The 20,226-nt window shown below is 38.6% G+C and overlaps 1 protein-coding gene across 1 annotated transcript in view; it reads right to left on the minus strand.

The window, feature by feature from the left end:
* Positions 1 to 20,226, minus strand: part of CSMD1 (CUB and Sushi multiple domains 1) — a 2,028,540-nt gene that overhangs the window by 789,512 nt on the left and 1,218,802 nt on the right. The window contains exon 7 of the mRNA XM_084623138.1: positions 177 to 254. Within this exon, the coding sequence (XP_084479264.1) occupies positions 177 to 254 (78 nt within the window). The remainder of the gene's footprint in view (positions 1 to 176; positions 255 to 20,226) is intronic.

A 20,226-nucleotide genomic window follows, 5' to 3' on the forward strand; every position in this document is an offset into this window, starting at 1 on the left:
TGAAAAGACAGTGCAGCTTTCATAATTGTTCCCCAGCATTTCAGGGCTTTGTTGTTTGTTTGTTTGGTCTCCCTAACAGTCTCTCTACCAATTTGTGTTTTTTAATGAGAATAACAATGTATACGATCATTCTAAAGATAATAATAATAATAATAGTAACAACAACAACAACTTACAGACAGAATTTTTGTGGTTACTGTCTTTGTTGGGTAGCATCTTGACTCCTCTTGACTTCAATTCAATTGCTTTTTTAACTGTTCAAAGCAAGCAAACAAAGACCAAGAAAGTTTATTAAGACATATAGTAAACACACACTGCATCCACAATGCATGTACTAAATGAAAACAAAGCAATATGGAGTCCTACTATGAAATGGAATTTACAGTTACTTCTCAAATAACCCAATTTTCTTACTTTTTTTCCTGAAACCATAACAATTTAATTATGTATCAGAAGAAAGTTGAGAGCCTTAGCATTTATTAGCAGTAATAACAGGAATATTTTGACTTCAAACAGAATGTTTAAGTTTCATTAGAGCCAGAAAAAAGACAAAACTGTCCTAATGATATCATGCTCACGATGAATTTATGTTTTCTGTTGTAGACGACAAAACTTAAAATAAAATTTAAAAAACCCTATTTTAATTGTACAATATACTCCCAACAGCAAACTTTTCCCATTTTTTTTATAAAAAATAGAATCAGACACATGCAAATATGCAACAAATCTACAAAATTTAAACCGAATGTGTCATAGTCCCACAAAAGTAATTGATTTACAAACAAACTTGAGTTTGCTCTATGTCAGAATGCTGAAGACAATCTTCAGATGACACCTTTCAAGAATGTTGTACATTCACTGAGAAGTCCTTCTTTATATTCAACCTTTAATCTTTTTCCTGGAACTTTGTATGTGATAGTTAATAGTTTTAAAGTTTGCACATTCATACTAAACACTCATCCTAAAGTTTACACATTCATATATATGAACCTCATCTTCAAATAATTAATTCAAAATAGCAAAAGAAAAATAACCCTGCAAAAATGTATTTATATATTTTCTCACCATATTAACAAGTAAAACAGCAAAACTAAGATCAATTCTACTTTTCTGCTAATATATGGATCTATCAAATTGTACATTAGTTACAATATGTACATAATCGTATGAACATGTTAAAAGACAGAAGGCTAGGAACAGTATACTGGCACTTGCGTGTCATATAACAAAAGGGTGTATTAAGTTTGTTTCTCTACTACACTTCTTTGCTGCTCTTGCTTCCACAGGCACCAATTCCGTGGGTGCTCCAAAAAAATTAGTGGGTGCTTAGCACCCACCTGCAGCCAAGCTGTCCCCCTCCCACTAGCATCTCCTGCGCACTGGGAGCCCCACCGATCAACTCCTCCCCATCCCTCCCAGTGCCTCCTGTACGCCACAGAACAGCTGTTCAGCAACATGCAAGGAGGCGCTGGGAGGGAGGGAAGAGTGGGAATGGGCATGCTCCGGGGAAGGGGGGCGGGGGTGGAGCCTTGGAGGAACGGATGGAGTGGGAGCGGGGCTGGGGATAGGGTGGGGGTGGGGAAAGGCAGGGCAGGGTGGGGCCTTGCAGAAGGGGTGGAGTGGGGGCGAGGCCAGGGATGGACCAAGGGCAAAGAGGCAAGGCAGGGGTGGAGGCTTGGAGGAAGGGATGGAATTATGGCAGGCTTGAGGCGTGGGAGGGGGGGGTCGAGCACAACCTGGATAGAGGGGAAGTAAGCGCCTACACTTGCTTCATCAAAATGTTGTTTGTAGTACTCTGGTTGTGTTGGCCCGAGGATATTAGAGAGACAAGGTGGATGAGGTAATATCTTCTATTGTTAACCCACAGATGACATGGCATTTTTATCTTCTCATTTTTCTGTGAGAGTTCATTCAAAAGCGTAGTAGGTTGTTTTGTTTCATCTACCTACTAGTTGTTATTGGGGGCATTTAGTACACTGGTTGAGGTACAAAATATATTGTGATAGGTATGTATAAGATCCACGGATCTTGAAAGATGTGTTGGGGCAGGGTGATCATCAAAGCAGTGGAGATATGTCTACACATTTTGCATCTGTTGTTATGGCAGGGTCTGGAGTTGCTTTGAGTTGGTGTGTCTGTATCTCCAGTAGGTGACTGCTTTTCACAAAGCGATCACTCCATATCTGACCTCTCGGTTCTCATCCTCAAAGAATCCTGAACAACACCTTCAAAAGACAAGCCTCGGAGCTTAAGTTCATAACTTTCTTAGACACTAAAAATCATGTACTTAAGAAAGACACTGGATTTATGGTTTATTATAATAATCTGTACTTCACTAACCCCCTTTTTTGTCCTCTGACGGCAAAGGTGTCCACTTCACTTTGAATGGTCTCCTACAGTATGTGTATATTTACTTATGCTACATGCTATTGCACCTTGTATTTAGCTGTGACATCTTGAGTACACTTCCGAGACCTGAAGAAGACTTCTGTGTTAGCTTGAAAGCTTGTCTCTTTCACCAATAGAAGTTGAACCAATAAAAGATATCACTGCACCCATCTTGTCTCTCCATGAAAATGTGGCAGCCTTCTCTGAAGTGTTGACATTCTTTGGGCAGGCACCATAGGAAGTGTATTGTGTGCTATATACGCTGTACCATACTAGATAGAAGCACATGCTTAAAACTCAGGAAATGTGTGTGAAAAGTCATAAAAGGAAAGTTAAATATCCTTTTACCCATATGGACTGAAATAAGTTTGACCCTGGGCTTAATTTGACGTGATCTTTATAACAATGAGAGTAAATTGTGCAAAAGCTGTATCCATCTAGAGACACTAAGGCTGCTATATAATTTACTCACAGTAAACAAAAGGATTTCTGTCAAAAATGTTATCATTTACACATATGCTGATGAGAAAATGGAGAAAAGAAATGAGCTGATTTTGTGGAAAGTTAGCTCAGAAGGGTTCTGGAAATATATGACATATTATTTAATTCTTAAAATTAAAGCACTTATATACTCTCTGCTTTTGTTTCCTTCAAACCATTATGCAACCACAGTCTTTTACAATATATATTGTGAAGTATTTCAAAGGCAAAGTGATAGACAACAGAACAATTATGATAATGCTGGAAGCCACTGTTTGAGCTATCTAGTCTAATCTCCCCTGTGACAAGGAAGCAAGACTCTACACTGCACTTTCCATATATCATTTAATACCCACTTGAATGTCTCTGAGTTTGTAAAAGCCACATCGCTGGGCAAACTGTTCTACTGTCTGATTGTTCTTCCCATTGTAAAGATTTTCCTCATTTCCTAGTTTAATTTTTCATTTAATAGTAAAACAAAGACCAATGGGTTTCAATTAATATAAACAACACTTTTCTACCCACAACTTATCGTCTTTTAAGTATTTCTCATATCTAAGCTTTCTCATATCTCCTCTTAAACATTTATTTAGGCTAAGTGAATTGAATTCATTTCCCATTCTCCGTAATTCACAATCTCCAGTCCTTGTAAGAGTTCAGTTCTCTGTCTTTGAACATTTTCCAACATCTATATTATAGTAGAGTCTAGCAAAATTTAGTACAGTAATCCAAATGCAATCTGAACAACTCAGTGTAAAGCCTAACTGCAACACTTCCTTTTATTACACATAAACTAAAATTAAACCCTAGCAAAAGGAAAATAATCACCTGACAACACTTATATGCGCCTTACAAGCTAATATAGACAGGAATCTCCAAATTCATCTATAGACAGAAAAGGGTCAAAGTGTAAAGAGGCTTTTGGGCCAGAAACCAGTGAAAGTAAATAGTGACAATAAAGGAAATTTCAAATTCACACAGCAGGTAGGTTCAGTGTTAATCTTTTACAGGGCTTTAAACTGAAAAGGCGTACAAGTAAATGTAAGTGTACAGCCCCAACAGGAAGAAAGTAAGAAAGAATCTTCACCCTTGCATTTCAGGGACTCCACTATCAAGATCTCTTCAAGTAAGGTAGCAGTCTTTTACCCACAGACAAAAGGAATAGGAGATACACACCTCTTTTCTTTCCTTAAATTCATCTCTTACAAACTTGTATCAAAATATGACTCAGAAATGCTTATTATTTACCCCAGCCAATTGATTGCACTAACCAACCCATATAACCTTTCTTGTCCTGAAAATATACATACATTATTTTTTTTTCTAGAAAGTATTTGCTGAAGTATTGTTCTTCACAAGAGCATCAAACTGTAACTTACATTCAGTTTGTTTTCTGTCATTACCTCCAGATCACTCCTTACGATAGCTTTCTAAATAATACTTCCCTATCTTTTATCTAGGATGTGAATTATCATCAAAGGTATTTCATCCTTTATTTTAAACCTTGTCTCCCTTGGAATTGCCCAGTATCCCAATTTATCTAAATCACTTTAATTTTAATATGTCCAGTTCTGTGTTTTACTATACTTTAGTTTTGTACCAAACACACAGATCGATGCTCAATTCACCTTTCATGTTATTAATGAATATATTAAACAATATTAGTGTCAGTATTGAACAATGACCAACCCCACCTGACATTTCTCCTAATCAGCTGTAACATTACAGAAAATCACAGGGCAAAAAGGTTATCTATAAACCATTTGTTCACCATATCACACTGTTATTCACAAAATAACTGTAAAAGTAACTATAAATTTCCAGTATTTATAAATGTAGTACCATCCTGGAATCTCAACATGCCTCTATGTGATTTGCTGCCCTACAGGACGAATTATAATAATTATAATGCCTATCTCTTATATAGTGCTTTTATCCATAGGTCTCAAAGCTCTTTCAAAAAAGAGGTGAGCATAATTATCCCTATTTTACAAATAGGGAAACTGATGCATAAGGAAGGAAGTGACCTGCCCAAGATCACCCAACAAAACAGTAGCATAACCAAGATTTGAAGCCGATCTCCTGAATCCCAGTACAGTGCTCATTCCCCTAGGCCTCCATTAAATTCAAGAGAAAAAAAAATGGACAGCCCCAGTGGTTCAGAAAAGGGGGAAATTTAAAGTTCCATGACTATACTATGACCAGATTTCAAGAAACCCCATAGTAAATTAAGATAAAATAACATGCCATTAGGGGACATTTCTTCTGTGCACCCATCAGTGAGTGGATGGCTTATGCCTTGGAACATGTGGGTCATAAGTATATCTATCTAAAGTCATTTGGATGTTGTCATTATCCATGTAAATGTCTAATCTTATTTTGAATTCTACTGTGCTCTTCCTTTCTGATAATTTGTGATAACTAGTTGTACAGATATAATGGATAAAATGGATATTTTTGTAAGTTTTAAATTTCAATAAAGGTGCATTAATACATCTTGTATTATGAGAAAGGTAAGTAGGGTAAAAATATCAGCTTTCAGGTATGAACCACCTATTCTTTGGGACTTTTAAACTAACCTAAACAAAGCACCAGAAAATGAAATACAGGGAACAATTTTGTATGAACATGGGATTGAATCAGAAGATTTATCTGAATCACTTATTCTTCCAAAACAAGTACTTTTGAAGCTCTCTCAGCACCCTAGCAATATTTAAACGACTATGATCTTCAATAATAGAAATTCCTGAATATAAGTAAGATGCATCCAGATTCAGTTTTTGAAAATGAAAAGCCAAACCCCCAAATTAAGAAAACTCACAAAATACCAAAACTACATACAAAAGTTCAGTCAACACATATGAAAATAAAACAAACAAAAAAAAAAGAGTTGGGAGTGCAATATATTAATCTGCTCCTCTCAACATGTGACATCATCCCGGACACGTCATCGCAGCTACAGGGCTGCCCTGAAAGTGGCCCCTTGCCTTAGTTTCCTGTGTTGATATGTCAATAAACTCAGAAAGACCTCAAATAATACCACTCTTGGGATTTTGTTTTACTGGCTTTATTACACACAAAAAAATCTTCCCCCTCTCCCACACAGCCTTAAGCTGAGCACAACCCCTTCTCCTTGGGGAATTGCTTCAAAACTCCCCTAGTCCCAAGATCTTCCCTGCAGGAATCACTCTCACTCTCTGCCCCAGCTTCTTATTCCTGTTTCCTACTCTTCTCTGTCTCCTTATGAACACCAGCTACTCACCACAAGGCCCCATTGACAGCTGTTAATGAGGCCCATGTAAAAGCCCAGTCCACAGCCCCCACATCTGAGAAGAAACAGGAATGGTTTGAAGCAACTATATCCTCTATCAGCTAACAGGTTGGCTTAGACAGACAACCCTCCTTTGTTTTTCCCTTACCACATGGGTTTCTGTCATTTTTTGTTCACATACATATCCACACACATTTTATATATAAATAATTGATTTCTACTTTCAAAAGGAAGGCCAGGAACAGTCAGGAATAATTAGAAGTATGGAATCAACTGGATATGATACCAAAATTCCTCCGAACCAGTCATCCAAATTAGTAGTTGTAATGGAAGATTTGATCAGAGGAACAGAAAGTCCAACTGGAACATACCCAAGCTCTGGTACTTGTTGAAACTACAACTGATCCATATGTCATTTCCATAAAATACCTTTGGATTGTTTTTATCATGAATAAAACAGGTCCCAGGCATTTTACATGTTGTCCAGGTACCCATTTCCCTCCACAACTGTCGTTGCGAGTCCAAACTAAGTCTCCTACTCGAAAAGAATGATGATGAGTTTCACATCCTCAATCAAGTTATGTAGTTTGGGATTTGGCTACATGTGAGGCAATATCAGGACACAGAAGGTCCCAAGAGGTATGCAAAGATCACTTCAAGAAGAGAGTTGCATGTAACTCCTGGGGTAGCAGCATGTGCTGTGTTTCTGTAGACGAGCAAGAAATTGTCCAGTTTCTGATGATTACTTGGAACAGACTAGTTAGCTTTAAAGGCATGCTTATGTGTTTAGCAGAATGCTTTGTACAGTCCATTTGTATCAGGATACTGTGGAGCAGAACAAATGTGCTGAATCCCAGTTGAAGCCAGGAACTTCTGAAATTCTTCAGAACAGAATTGAGGTGCATTGTCATTCACCAACTGTACCATTAAACCAACTTGGCTAAACAAGGTATGAAGATGTCCAATGGTCATGGTAGCTATAGTAAAAGTTATTCTGAAAACTTCTGGCCATTCTGAATGGGCATCAGCTACGATCAAAAACATATAACCTTCTTATGGTCCAGCAAAGTCCACATGAATATATGTAACAAGGATTCTGAGGCCATGATCAAGGGTGCAGACATGCTGAATTTGCTGACATATAATATAGCACTTCACCTTTCTCTCAGTATCTTTTTGATACCTGACCATGAGATATGGTACTGGGCTATGGCTTTCATCTATACAGTGCCAAAATGATCATCATGGAGAGCTTCCAAAATCTGAGATGCAACCGTGATTCACAAATAATTTACAACTGTAGTACCATTCCCTTCACAAGATAAAGCGCATCATCATTAGTTGTTGATGTCTGTGCTAGTGATGGGTAACCTATCCATGAAACTGAGATAGAACACTTTGTCCAAAGTTTCTTTGGAATGATGGGAGCATGGACAGGGTAAACGTGACAGCCCATCAGCACTGAAGTGCTGAGTCCCTGTATTAAATTGAATATACAGGAATCAGCTGAAAGTAGCAACGTCCATCACTGAATAAGCACAGCAGCTAAAAATGGAATTCCATGTTTCTGTCCAATAGTTGAAATTGATGGGCAATGATCCACCAGCAAGGTAAAATGTCTACTACTATACAGATATATATATGGAATTTCTGAATTCCAAATATAATGCTGAAAGCTTCTTGTTCTATTTTTTCTTGGGGTAGTGAGCATTCAGAAAATATGTGGACAAATTGGAGAAATTCCAGAGAAGAGCAACACAAATAAGTAAAGGTCTAGAAAACATGACCTAAGAGGGAAGATTGAAAAAAAATGGGTTTGTTTAGTCTGGAAAAGAGAAGACTGAGAGGGGACAGGATCACAGTTTTCAAGTACGTAAAAGGTTGTTACAAGGAGGAGGGTGAAGAATTGTTCTTCTTAACCTCTGAGGATAGAACAAGAAGCAATGGGCTTAAATTGCAGCAAAGGAGGTTTAGGTTGGACATTAGGAAAAACTTCCTGTCAGGGTGGTTAAGCTCTGGAATAAATTGCGTAGGGAGACTGTGGAATCTCCATCATTGGAGATATTTAAGAGCAGGTTAGATGTGTCAGGAATGGTCTAGATAATACTTAGTCCTGCCATGATTGCAGGGGACTGGACTAGATGACCTCTCAAGGTCCCATCTGAGTCTATAATTCATGATGCAAAGGCAATTTCTTTCTCCATGCCATGAGGAAAAATGTGGGAAAGAACTGCACCACTCCAATATGTAAAATGACCCAGCCACTCACTTCGAGTAGAGAAACTGCTGAGCTTGAATTCATACGCAAACTAGATACCATTAACTTGGGTTTGAATAGAGACTGGGAGTGGCTGGGTCATGACACATATTGAATCTATTTCCTGAAGTTAAGTATCCTGACATCTTCTTGTCAACTGTCTAAATGGGCCATCTTGATTATCACTACAAAAGTTTTTTTTTCTCCTGCTGACAATAGCTCATCTTAACTAATTAGCCTCTCACAGTTTGTATGGTAACTTCCAACTTATCTGTATATATACATATCTTACTATATGTTCCATTCTATGCATCCAATGAATTGGGCTGTAGCCCATGAAAGCTTATGCTCTAATAAATTTGGTAGTCTCTACGGTGCCACAAGTACTCCTGTTCTTTATACAATGTCTTTGTCCTTTGTTCACACATATTAGTATAAGATATAGGAGTATCAAAAAGTCAAACCCCAAATTCTATCTCAGGCTGACAAACAAGCCTATATGCTAACACTTGTGTGTAAGCACCATGCCAATGATTAGGGCTTTTAAACCATTAAAACTGATTTTAATTTAATAATGACGTATTCTGGAGATGTAAGGTTAATTAGCAGTATCTCCCGTTAAATCCAAAATAGTTGCTGGATAATATAAATCATGGAGAGGAGACATAAACTGATTAATATAAAACAAAGACATGGTGTGGTGTTTAATAAAACTATACCATTCTATACGATTGTCTGAAACCACTCTACAAGTAACTTTTTTGTTTAAAAGACGGTCTGAGATGTTAAGATACTATCTGAGTATCTGTTTTAAGCAACTATTCCAGTTACTGAATTTCATGGGGCAATCAAAATCACTTAGCTAAACTAAACTAAACAAAGCACCAGAAAATGCAATACAGGGAATAATTCTGTATTAACATGGGGTTGAACCAAAAGACAAAGTCATTTTCCATCTCCAATTTATATGAATCACTTATTCTTCAAAAACAAGTATTTTTGCAGTACTCCAGCAATTAAAAGACTATGATCTTCTGTAATAGAAATTCCTGAATATAAGTAAGATGCATCCAGATTCAGTTTTTGAATATGGAAAGACAAACCCGCAAATTAAGAAAACTCACAAAATACCAAAACAACATACAGAAGCTCAGTCAATGCTTATGAAAATAAAACAGAAAAAGTTAGGAGCGCAATAATTTAATCTGCCCCTGTCAATACATGCGGTCCTCCCAGCCACCTCATTGCAGCCATAGGGCAGCTCTGAAAGTGGCCCCAAACCTTAGTTTCCTGTGTTATGTCAATAAGCTCAGAAAGACCTCTGTCTGTTCAATAATACCCCTCCTGGGGATCAGGTTTTACTGGCTGCATTAAAGTAGACCCTCAGAGTTATGAAAACCTTGGAATGGAGGTTGTTTGTAGCTGTGAAACATTTGTAATTCTGAACAAAACACTATAATTGTTCTTGCAAAGTTTACAACTGAACATTGACTTAATACATCTTTGAAACTTTACTATGCAGAAGAAAAAAGCTACTTTTAACCATCTTAATTTAAATGAAACAAGCACAGAAACAGTTTCCTTACCTCATCAAATCTTTTTTCTTAAACTTTCCCTTTTTTTTAGTAGCTTATGTTTAACATAGCACTGTACTGTATTTGCTTTTTGTTGTTATTGTCTCTAATCATTTGGATCATAGAATATCATGGTTGGAAGGGACCTCAGAAGGTCATCTAGTCCAACCCCCTGCTCAAAGCAGGACCAATCCCAATTTTTGCCCCAGATCCCTAAATGGTCCCCTCAAGGATTGAACTCACAATCCTGGGTTTAGCAGGCCAATGTTCAAACCACCGAGCTATCCCTCCCCCCAATTGCATGCTTCTGGTTCCAAATTAGGTGTGTGGTTGACTGGTCAGTTTGTAACTCTGGTGTTCATAACTCTGAGGTTCTACTGTACATACATTAAAATCGCCCCCTCTCCCTTCCACAGCCTTAAGCTGAGAACAACCCCTTCTCCCTGGGGTACTGCCACTCATAAATTGTCTCACTTTACTATCATAAACTAAACCAGATGCGCCAACTTTTCAACAAACTTCCCTTCACCTTCTATAAACTATTTGTATTACCCATAATAATTAGACAGAATCCATCTATTAACTATGGGAATAATAAATATCTGTTTCAACTTGCCTAGGAAACAGCATCCGCACAGTAAGCAGCTCTCTTTCTTAAAAGAGAAGTAATGTCTCCAGTAGAGACACACTCTTGAATTTCCTGCTTTGTTTTTAATATTTCTTTTGCAGAATAAATGACTTATTAGTAACTTTGATACAAAATTACTCAAGATAGTTAAGTACAACACTGATGGCAAAGAGTTAAATTGGGTGACTGGGCAACAAAATGGCAGATGAAAATCAATGTTGATCAATCCAATAGAGTCTGGAAAGCATAATCCCATCTATACATACAAAATGATGGGGTCTGCATTAGCTCTAACCACTCAAGAAAGACATATTGGAGTCATCATGGATAGTTTGCTGAAAACATCTGCTCAATGCACAGCGGCAGTCAAAAAAGCTAATAGAATGTTAAGAACCATTAGGAAAGAGACAGATAGTAAGACAGAAAAATCATAATGCCACTATATAAATCCATGGTACACCCACACCTTGAATACTGGGTGTATTTCTGGCTGCCCCATATAGAATTGGAAAAGGGACAGAAAAAGCAATAAAAATGATTAGGCGTACGGAAAAGCTTCAATAGGAGTTGAGATTAAAAAGACTGGGAGTGTTCAGCTTTGAAAAAAGATGACTCAGGGGCAATATGATAGGAAAATCATGAATGTTGTGGGTAAAGTGAATAGGGACGTGTTATTTACCCTTTCAGATAACATCAGAACTATGGGTCACTGTGACAGGGTGCTGGGCAAGAACTGTTAAGTCAGCCCTCTGTCAGGATAGCTTCCATTAAAGGAAGTAAATGAGAGCTGCTGAGAGAAAACCAGCTGCCCACCCAGTTAGCCTAGGGCTATATAAAAGGCTGGGAGGAAGGAAGCCCGAGAAGGGGAACGAGAGAGTGGAAGCAGTGTGATAACTCTTCCCTCCAGGGTACAGACACTAGAACCCAAGCTGTGTATGGTTAAAAGGTGGTGGGAGCAAAACCTGTAAATAAATGACACCAGTGATTACTGAACCCCAGGGTCTCCAAATGACTTTGTCCCCTGCTACAGTCACCTAATGAAATTAATAAGCAGCAGTTTTAAAACAAACCAAAGGAAATATTTCTTCACACAACACACAGCCAGCCTGTGGAACTCATTGCCTAGGGATGTTGTGAGGGCCAAAAGAAGAGCTGGTTCAAAAAAGAATTAGATAAAATCATGGAGGATAGGTCTATCAATGGCAATTAGCCAAGATGGTCTGGGATGCAACCCCATGCAAATGTCTGACTTCCAGAAGCTGGGACGGGACGATGGGGGAAGGATCAGTTGATAATTGCCATATTCTGTTCGCTGCCCCTGAAGCATCTGGCACTGTCCACTGTCAGAAGATAGGATACTGGGCTAGATGGACCATTGGTCAGATCCAGTATGGCCATTTGTATGTTCTTTTGTTATGTTCTTATAATGTGAGCACGCATTGCTAAAGGCTTACTCTGCCTCCTCTGTGTGACAAAGAGTGGTGTCACATCCCTGAATTCATATAATGGGAACCAATTATTCATAATTCACTTTATCTGTTTTTTGTTTCTCAGGACTATGGGCCAGATTCATGACTATTCTCTGGCTACTTTGTGCTGCTCCAGTGATGCAACGCAGCTCTAAATCCAGTTTAACCAGCCTGTTAAACTAGGTTTACAGGTGCTTTGAATCACTGAAGCAGCACAAAGCAGCCAGAGGATAGCTAGGATTGTCGCCTTATAACTGTAGTTTTGAGATAACATTTCTTGGCACTTAGTGTCCTAACCCATGAAGAAAACATCCTTTCTTGCCCACAAAATGTACAGCCAGCACCTATAACCTCTCAAGATTTTGCCTTTTGGAAATAAAGGGCGAGATTCTATTTTCCTTCTTGATGCTGAGCTTCACAAGCAGATTGATAATAGGCCACTCAATGTGAGTATGATTAGTAGGATTAGACAAAAATGACTAAAACTGTAACAGAAACAGATGCTATTCCAATAAAAGCTATTACCTCACTTGCCTTGTCTCTTGAAACTGTAATACCATTTTAATTTAAACTTTTACCTTTGAGAAATAATTCACAAATAAAATATGTTAAATCACTCAGATTTGCTGTGTGAAGGTGGATCCTTGCTTCTGCATACAGCCCCACTTATGTCAATGGGGCCCCAACATTCCACAGTTGCAGGAGTGGGGTCCTGTTTTATAGATCTTCAGTATCGGGCAAAGAGGGAAAATACTTCCCTCATATGTTTGAATATGCAACTCCATAGGAGCCAAACATATTTATTTAAGAACAGAATTTTGCCCATAGGTTCTAATTTGGGGCATGTGAATAGCTGATCATACTAGATGCACTAAGCTCATCTAGTGGTATTCATATATTAAAACTAAATTTCAAATGAGGAATTCTTTGCTAATATATTTCCTCTGTATATTGCATTGGTTGAGACACTGCTAGAATACTGCATCCAGTTCTGATGTGCACATTTCAAAAAGGATGATGAAGAATAGGAGAAGGCTCAGAGGAAAGCCAGAAGAATTATTTAAAGGCTGTAAAACATACCTTACAGTGTAAGACTTAAGAAGGTCAATCTGTTTAGATTATTGGAAAGAATGATAAGAGCTGACTTGATCATGGTCAGACTAGGTGATTTCAGTGGTACTGTCTGGCCTTAAAATCTATTAATCAGTCTGAACCATTACCGATTACAGAAAATAGCCCTAATACCGCTTTTTTTCCCCCAGTGAATCCATAGCAACTTTTGTTTGAACTTCAAGGGATTTATTTTATACTTAAAGCAGTATAAATGAAAGCAGAATTCTTGTGTTTAGTCAAAATGAGCCTAATGGAATTACTTACATGCTCCTAAAAATTGAATCTTTCTAGTGTGGCTTTTTAAAAGACACAAAACATTTACTAAATGCAACTTTTTTTCCTGGTTTTGTTGGGTTTTGAAAAGTGAGTGAGAAAGGGTCAAACAATGGTTTCTCCTTCAGTTTGGAGCAATATGTTTTCAACACTTCCCATTTGACTTCCCTTAAATGTGTACCTCCTCCTATATTGGCCAGATGGGGTAATGAATATTTTCTATTTTTAAAGTACCAGGTAATTCATAGGAGCAGCATGTCTTCAAAATGGTAGCAGTGAAAAGTTGCTTATTCTTCTATGAATTACTTGATACTTGAATAAAAATGGAAAATATCCCCTCTCTCCCCCCACGCACACACATACACAGTCATGTTATGGAAGCTGGTTACAATGTGAGTGTTTCCTAAGCTAGCTACAAACAAGGTTTGAGATGGAGGGGTATTTTTATTCTCGACATTCTTGTTTTAAAGGGTTGTTCTAACCTGAAAATTTCTCTACCCACTGTTGAACCAAGTTAAATCAGATGGCCTGATTCCACTGCTTGGTAGTCTGTGATATTCTTTTTTTTTTTTTTTTTTTTTTAACAAGTGTTCATGCTGACTGCAAAGTGGGTATAAAACATTACAACTGTGATTTGGTAGAATTTTACACATACTTTGCCCAGGTGTAAATGACTATATGATGTGCAAAATAGTAGAGAATCAGGCTTTGTGCATGCAAGCAGTCCTGGAAGTATTAGCTGAACACTCCTTAGATTCAATTAAGTCTTAAAGGAAGACACATTTAAAGAGATAGGATCCAGGGAGGTCAATACATTTCCAAAAGTAGCCTTCAGCCTCAAAAGCTTTATTCTTTCCCTGTCTGTTTTAATTAAATTTAGTGGGTTTGAGCACTATGGTACATTTCACAGCAACAACAGTGCATATAAATCTTATATATTAGTTTGAAAGAAGGAAGTCTAGGTATATGTTTCTCACTGAACCCTTCATTGAAATACCTACTTTGTAAAATCTTTGTGACAATCTCTCTGAAAACTAGAGAAAGCTTAATGCTGCCAGCGCTCTCAGAAATACTCAATATATTTGCAATTAAAATTCTTCTGCTGCACTGCTGGGTGCTGTTGAATGACTCAATGCTAAAAAAGAACTTGCAATATCAGACAAAAGTTATCACTATTAAGTTCCTCAAATATAATTCCTCAGGAAGAAATCCAGTTTCCTGTAAAATATAATATTAAGTGTTTCTTACTTTGAGTTTTATTTTTTACTTTTGCATCCTGTGGAGCCATTCAGTTTTATTTGAAACTTTATTTGAAATTATATTAAAGTACAGAGTTCTGACAGCGCCTACAGAGGACTGCTAGCAGTGTATCTTTCCAAATTTGAGGGAGACTCTCAATTCCTCAGATAATATCACCTGCTGGAACTATTGTATTTGATTCTCTAGAATACTCATTAAGATGAAAACTAACTAAAACAAACGTAAAGGTTAATGAACTGGGCTTCATTCTTCTCTCCCTTAGGATTTTCTAAATATAATTTATCCTGTTTTGCTAAAATCCAGTACTATTTTTGTTTACTCCAACCAGTAATCAAACTTGTATTCCTAAGATTACATATCATATTAGCACAATTCAACTACAAAATATAATCATTCATAAAAAAACCATGTGAAATGAATGTTAAGGTTGGAAGATTAAGCACTCAAAGTCAGGAAATGCCAAAGTTAAAGTTGTATGTGCCATGCTAACTTTGCCCCATGGTTTGTAGCCATTACAATAAAATCTAATTACATGTTCACATATGATTTCTAAAATACATCATATAATATTTTCTACAACTTTCAACACTTATGTACATTATTTAACTACCACATAGTACTGTATACATAAAAAAGAGTCTATGAATGTTGTTTATATACAATGTTATTTTCTGTGTTCATCCTCAGTTGATCTCAGATATTTTGTACTACTTTTTCAATTTATTTGTCCAGAGAGATTCTCCGAGGATTTGTTGATAATTTTTCTAGATTTTGTTTGTTTTGGTTAAATCTTGTTTATATTCCCCAAGTTTCACTTTCAGTTTCAAAAACAACCAGGCCCACTGATGCAAATTTAATACAGTTTCTCCACTTTGAAACCATAATTTGACCGGGTTCACCAGAAATTGGGTTAGGCTTGCCAAGAGGTTTGCAAACCTTGATTCAACAGCTGTTTCCCTATCTTAGCCAGTCTTCAGTTGATGATGAAATTCAAAACCATGCAATCTTTTACTTTTCTCTTTAGGGAAATTACAAATAAATCTGGGAATTTACTATGCTGCAGACACTTTGCACCAGTAAAACCCTATGGTATCCCTTGCTAGAGACTATATGCTGGAGCCACAGATCTGGCACCACCAATTCATACTCACCTACCCCTTCCAAGAGGTCACAGTGCACAGGGAGTTGAGGGGTGTGATGGAGGATATTGAGATTAGCTGGGACAGTCTGCACCATGGTAATTCTGTATCACTGCAATGATCTTTTCATTATTCTTGGGAAAACATTACTAAGATATAGGATTTATTAGCATTTACAAAGTAAATGGTCTACAAATAGCAAAGTACCCCATAAAAGGAAAAATGTCTACAGGGTAATTTATTTATTTCCATGAGGCCACTATTTTTCACTCCATTATAAAGTTTCAAACAAGTATACTTCCAATATATTCTTCAATTAATAATAAATAATTACATGAAAATAGGATCCAAATAATTTGAAGAAATTGCACTTTTAATCCTCCCCTCAAAAACAAACAAAATAACATCCCTACAGCAAAAAAACAAAAACAAAACAACCCCAAGGTTTGAGCACACCAGACATTTGAAATGAACACTTCTTGGTAAATTTTATTCATTTCAATGTATAGTTAAGAGGAAATTTGTGGAGGTTTTTACAACTCCTGTCCCCTTATTATGCCTACATGTTAGATGAACTGTTTAAGCCTGGTGAGCTTTCTTACTGACTCAGTAAAAAAGGGATGTTCATGTACTGCCATGTAACAGCTAAACTAACTGATATAATGAAAAAGCCACAGAAGAAAGTTTAATTATTTAACTGGAAAAGTAATGCTCTTTGAAGATCAAGAAATGCAGCTAAATCAGCATCTGTTCATAGTCCAGTGTTAGCATCTGTGCACAGTAGATAACCAATGAAGCCCTGACACTGGAAGCTATTCCATGTAGGTGCTGGTATCCACCAGTACAGAACAGATTACAGGATTGCAGCTAAAAATATTAAACGTCATTTGTTTTGGATATTGCCATGTCATAAATATAAAGGGAAGGGTAAACCCCTTTAAAATCCCTCCTGGCCAGAGGAAAAATCCTCTCACCTGTAAAGGGTTAAGAAGCTAAAGGTAACCTCGCTGGCACCTGACCAAAATGACCAATGAGGAGACAAGATACTTTCAAAAGCTGGGAGGAGGGAGAGAAACAAAGGGTCTGTGTCTGCCGGTATGCTGCTTTTCCTGGGGATAGACCAGGAATGGAGTCTTAGAACTTTAGTAAGTAATCTAGCTAGGTATGTGTTAGATTATGATTTCTTTAAATGGCTGAGAAAAGAACTGTGCTGAATAGAATGACTATTTCTGTCTGTGTGTCTTTTTTGTAACTTAAGGTTTTGCCTAGAGGGATTCTCTATGTTTTGAATCTAATTACCCTGTAAGGTATCTACCATCCTGATTTTACAGAGGTGATTCCTTTCCTTCTATTTACTTCTATTTCTATTAAAAGTCTTCTTGTAAGAAAACTGAATGCTTTTGCATTGTTCTCAGATCCAAGGGTTTGGGTCTGTGGTCACCTATGCAAATTGGTGAGGATTTTTACCAAACCTTTCCCAGGAAGTGGGGTGCAAGGGTTGGGAGGATTTTGGGGGGAAAGACGTGTTCAAACTATGTTTCCCAGTAAACCCAGTTAGAGTTTGGTGGTGGCAGTGGATATTCCAAGGACAAAGGATAAAATTAATTTGTACCTTGGGGAAGTTTGAACCTAAACTGGTAAAAGTAAGCTTAGGAGGTTTTCATGCAGGTCCCCACATCTGTACCCTAGAGTTCAGAGTGGGGGAGGAACCTTGACATGGTGGCAGAGTGGTGGGATTAACCTTAAATCATTTTAAAATCAATCTGAGATTTTTTGAACGAGAAATACAGATTTTAAAAAGTATTTTTTTTTCCTTTGGAGCTGCTGGAAAGCAGCTTGTTTTTTCTCTACTTTGGGACCAGAGGAGAGACAAAAGGGGATTATCTTTGTGAATTGCAGGTTTTCTTTGCCTGGAGGCAGGGTACTTAACCTCCTGCAGGGAAATTCACAGTCTTGGTAAACCAGAAGTTTTTTTTTTCCAAAAAGTAAATGGGGGGGGGGGTGTTCTACCCATTTGCCTGGACACAAAAGTAGCAGGGGCTTTTTTTTTTTAGGATTTTGATTTTTTTTTTACAAGGAGCACAAGTTTGAAAAGGATTTTTTTTTCCTTTGGGCTGCTGGTAAGCAGGTTTCCAAGTAGTTGGTGTTTTTTTGCTTTGAGTTGGGCCAGAGCAGAGACAAAGGGAATTGTCTTTTTCTGTAGGCTGACAATCACTATCAGATAATAGGTATTCTATTCCAGCACAGCAAATTTTACAGCCAAGTTTGTTTGTTTATTTCCAAACCTCGGGTGTAAAGTTAGTTAAAAACAGAGAGGTTTAGGATGACAAAATCCATGGCTCAACAAAAGCTGGAATTAGCCAGATTTCAGGCTGAGGAAAAACAAAAGAAACATGAAAGAAAGATAGAACTCATGTGGCTGGTGGAGGAGGAGAGGGAAAAAGAGAGGAAGCATGTGGAGGAGGAGAGGGAAAAAGAGAGGAAGCATGCACTGGAGATGGAGAAGGTAAAGGCTCAGCAGAATATACCAACAAACCCTAGCAATCCTTCTCCAGGTACCACTCCCCATCCCAGAAAGTTCCCCACCTACAAAGCAGGCAATGATATTGAGGCCTTCTTAGAAAACTTCGAAAGGGCCTGTCTTGGGTACAACATCTCTACTGACCAATACATGGTAGAGCTGAGGCCGCAGTTCAGTGGACCTTTAGCTGAGGTGGCAGCTGAAATGCCTAAAGAACACATGAATAAGTATGAACTGTTTAAATCCAAGGCGAGAGTCAGAATGGGGATAATACCCGAGCAGTCTCATCGGAGGTTCAGAGCCCTAAGGTGGAAACCAGACATGTCATTTACCCGACATGCCTACCACATTGTGAAACATTGGGATGCCTGGATATCAGGAGCAAGTGTTGAATCTCCAGTAAATTTGCCCTTCCTAATGCAAATGGAACAATTCTTAGAGGGTGTTTCTGAGGAAATAGAAAGATACATCCTAGATGGGAAGCCCAAAACTGTAATTGAGGCAGGAGAGATTGGAGCCAGATGGGTGGAGGTGGCAGAGAAGAAGAAAACTGGTCGCAGTTGGAGCAGAGACCAGAAGGGACCACCCCAGACCACACCCTATTACCGGGGGCCACCCAAGGCCCCACCTACCTCCCAAAGAATCCTCCAGACACCTTATCATCCCACCACCCCATTCTCCAGCAACCCTCCTCGCCCCGGTGACCCGTCAGCTGGACGATGTTTTAAATGTAACGAGCTGGGGCATGTAAAGGCCAACTGCCCCAAGAACCCCAACAGATTACAGTTCATTGCACCGGGATCACACCAGAGGTCCGCAGGCCCAGATACCCTTGGAGTGGAGGGAAACTGTGAGTGTGGGCGGGAAGAAGGTCACCGCGTGGAGTGACACTGAAGCACAAGTGTCAGCTATCCGTGCTTCCTTAGTGGACCCCAATTTAATCAACCCAGAGATCCAAGTGACGATTCAACCTCTTTCAATTTGCCTACAGCCAAGTTGCGTGTCCAGTACCAGGGCTGTTGGTCCAGTATCCAGGTTTGTTGTAGAAAGAGGACTTTTATACAAGGAAACTCTTTCTGGTGGACACCAGGAAGACTGACATCCTCAGAGACAGTTGGTAGTTCCAACTAAATACCGGGCCAAGCTCTTGAGCTTAGCCCACGATCACCCTAGTGGCCATGCTGGGGTGAACAGGACCAAAGACCGTTTGGGGGGGTCATTCCACTGGAAGGGAATGGGCAAGGATGTTTCTACCTATGTCCAGTCTTGTGAAGTATGCCAAAGAGTGGGAAAACCCCAAGACCAGGTCAAAGTCCTTTTCCGAAAAAGACACCCAGAGGAAAGCAGTACATACTGACTTTAATGGATTTTGCCACCCGATGGCTGGAAGCAGTAGCTCTAAGCAACACCAGGGCTAAAAGTGTGTGCCAGGCACTAGCAGACATTTTTGCCAGGGTAGGTTGGCCCTCCGACATCCTCACAGATGCAGGGACTAATTTCCTGGCAGAAACTATAGAAAACCTTTGGGAAGCTCATGGGGTAAATCACTTGGTTGCCACTCCTTACCACCATCAGACAAATGGCATGATGGAGAAGTTTAATGGAACTTTGGGGGCCATGATACATAAATTCGTAAATGAGCACTCCAATGATTGGGACCTAGTGTTGCAGCAGTTGCTGTTTGCCTACAGAGCTGTACCACATCCCAGTTTAGGGTTTTCCCCATTTGAACTTGTATATGGCCGTGAGGTTAAGGGGCCATTACAGTTGGTGAAGCAGCAATGGGAGGGATTTACACCTTCTCCAGGAACTAACATTCTGGACTTTGTAACCAACCTACAAAACACCCTCCG

The sequence above is a fragment of the Lepidochelys olivacea genome (genome assembly GCF_965140295.1).
Source record: "Lepidochelys olivacea isolate rLepOli2 genome assembly, chromosome: 3".
NCBI lineage: Eukaryota > Metazoa > Chordata > Testudines > Cheloniidae > Lepidochelys > Lepidochelys olivacea.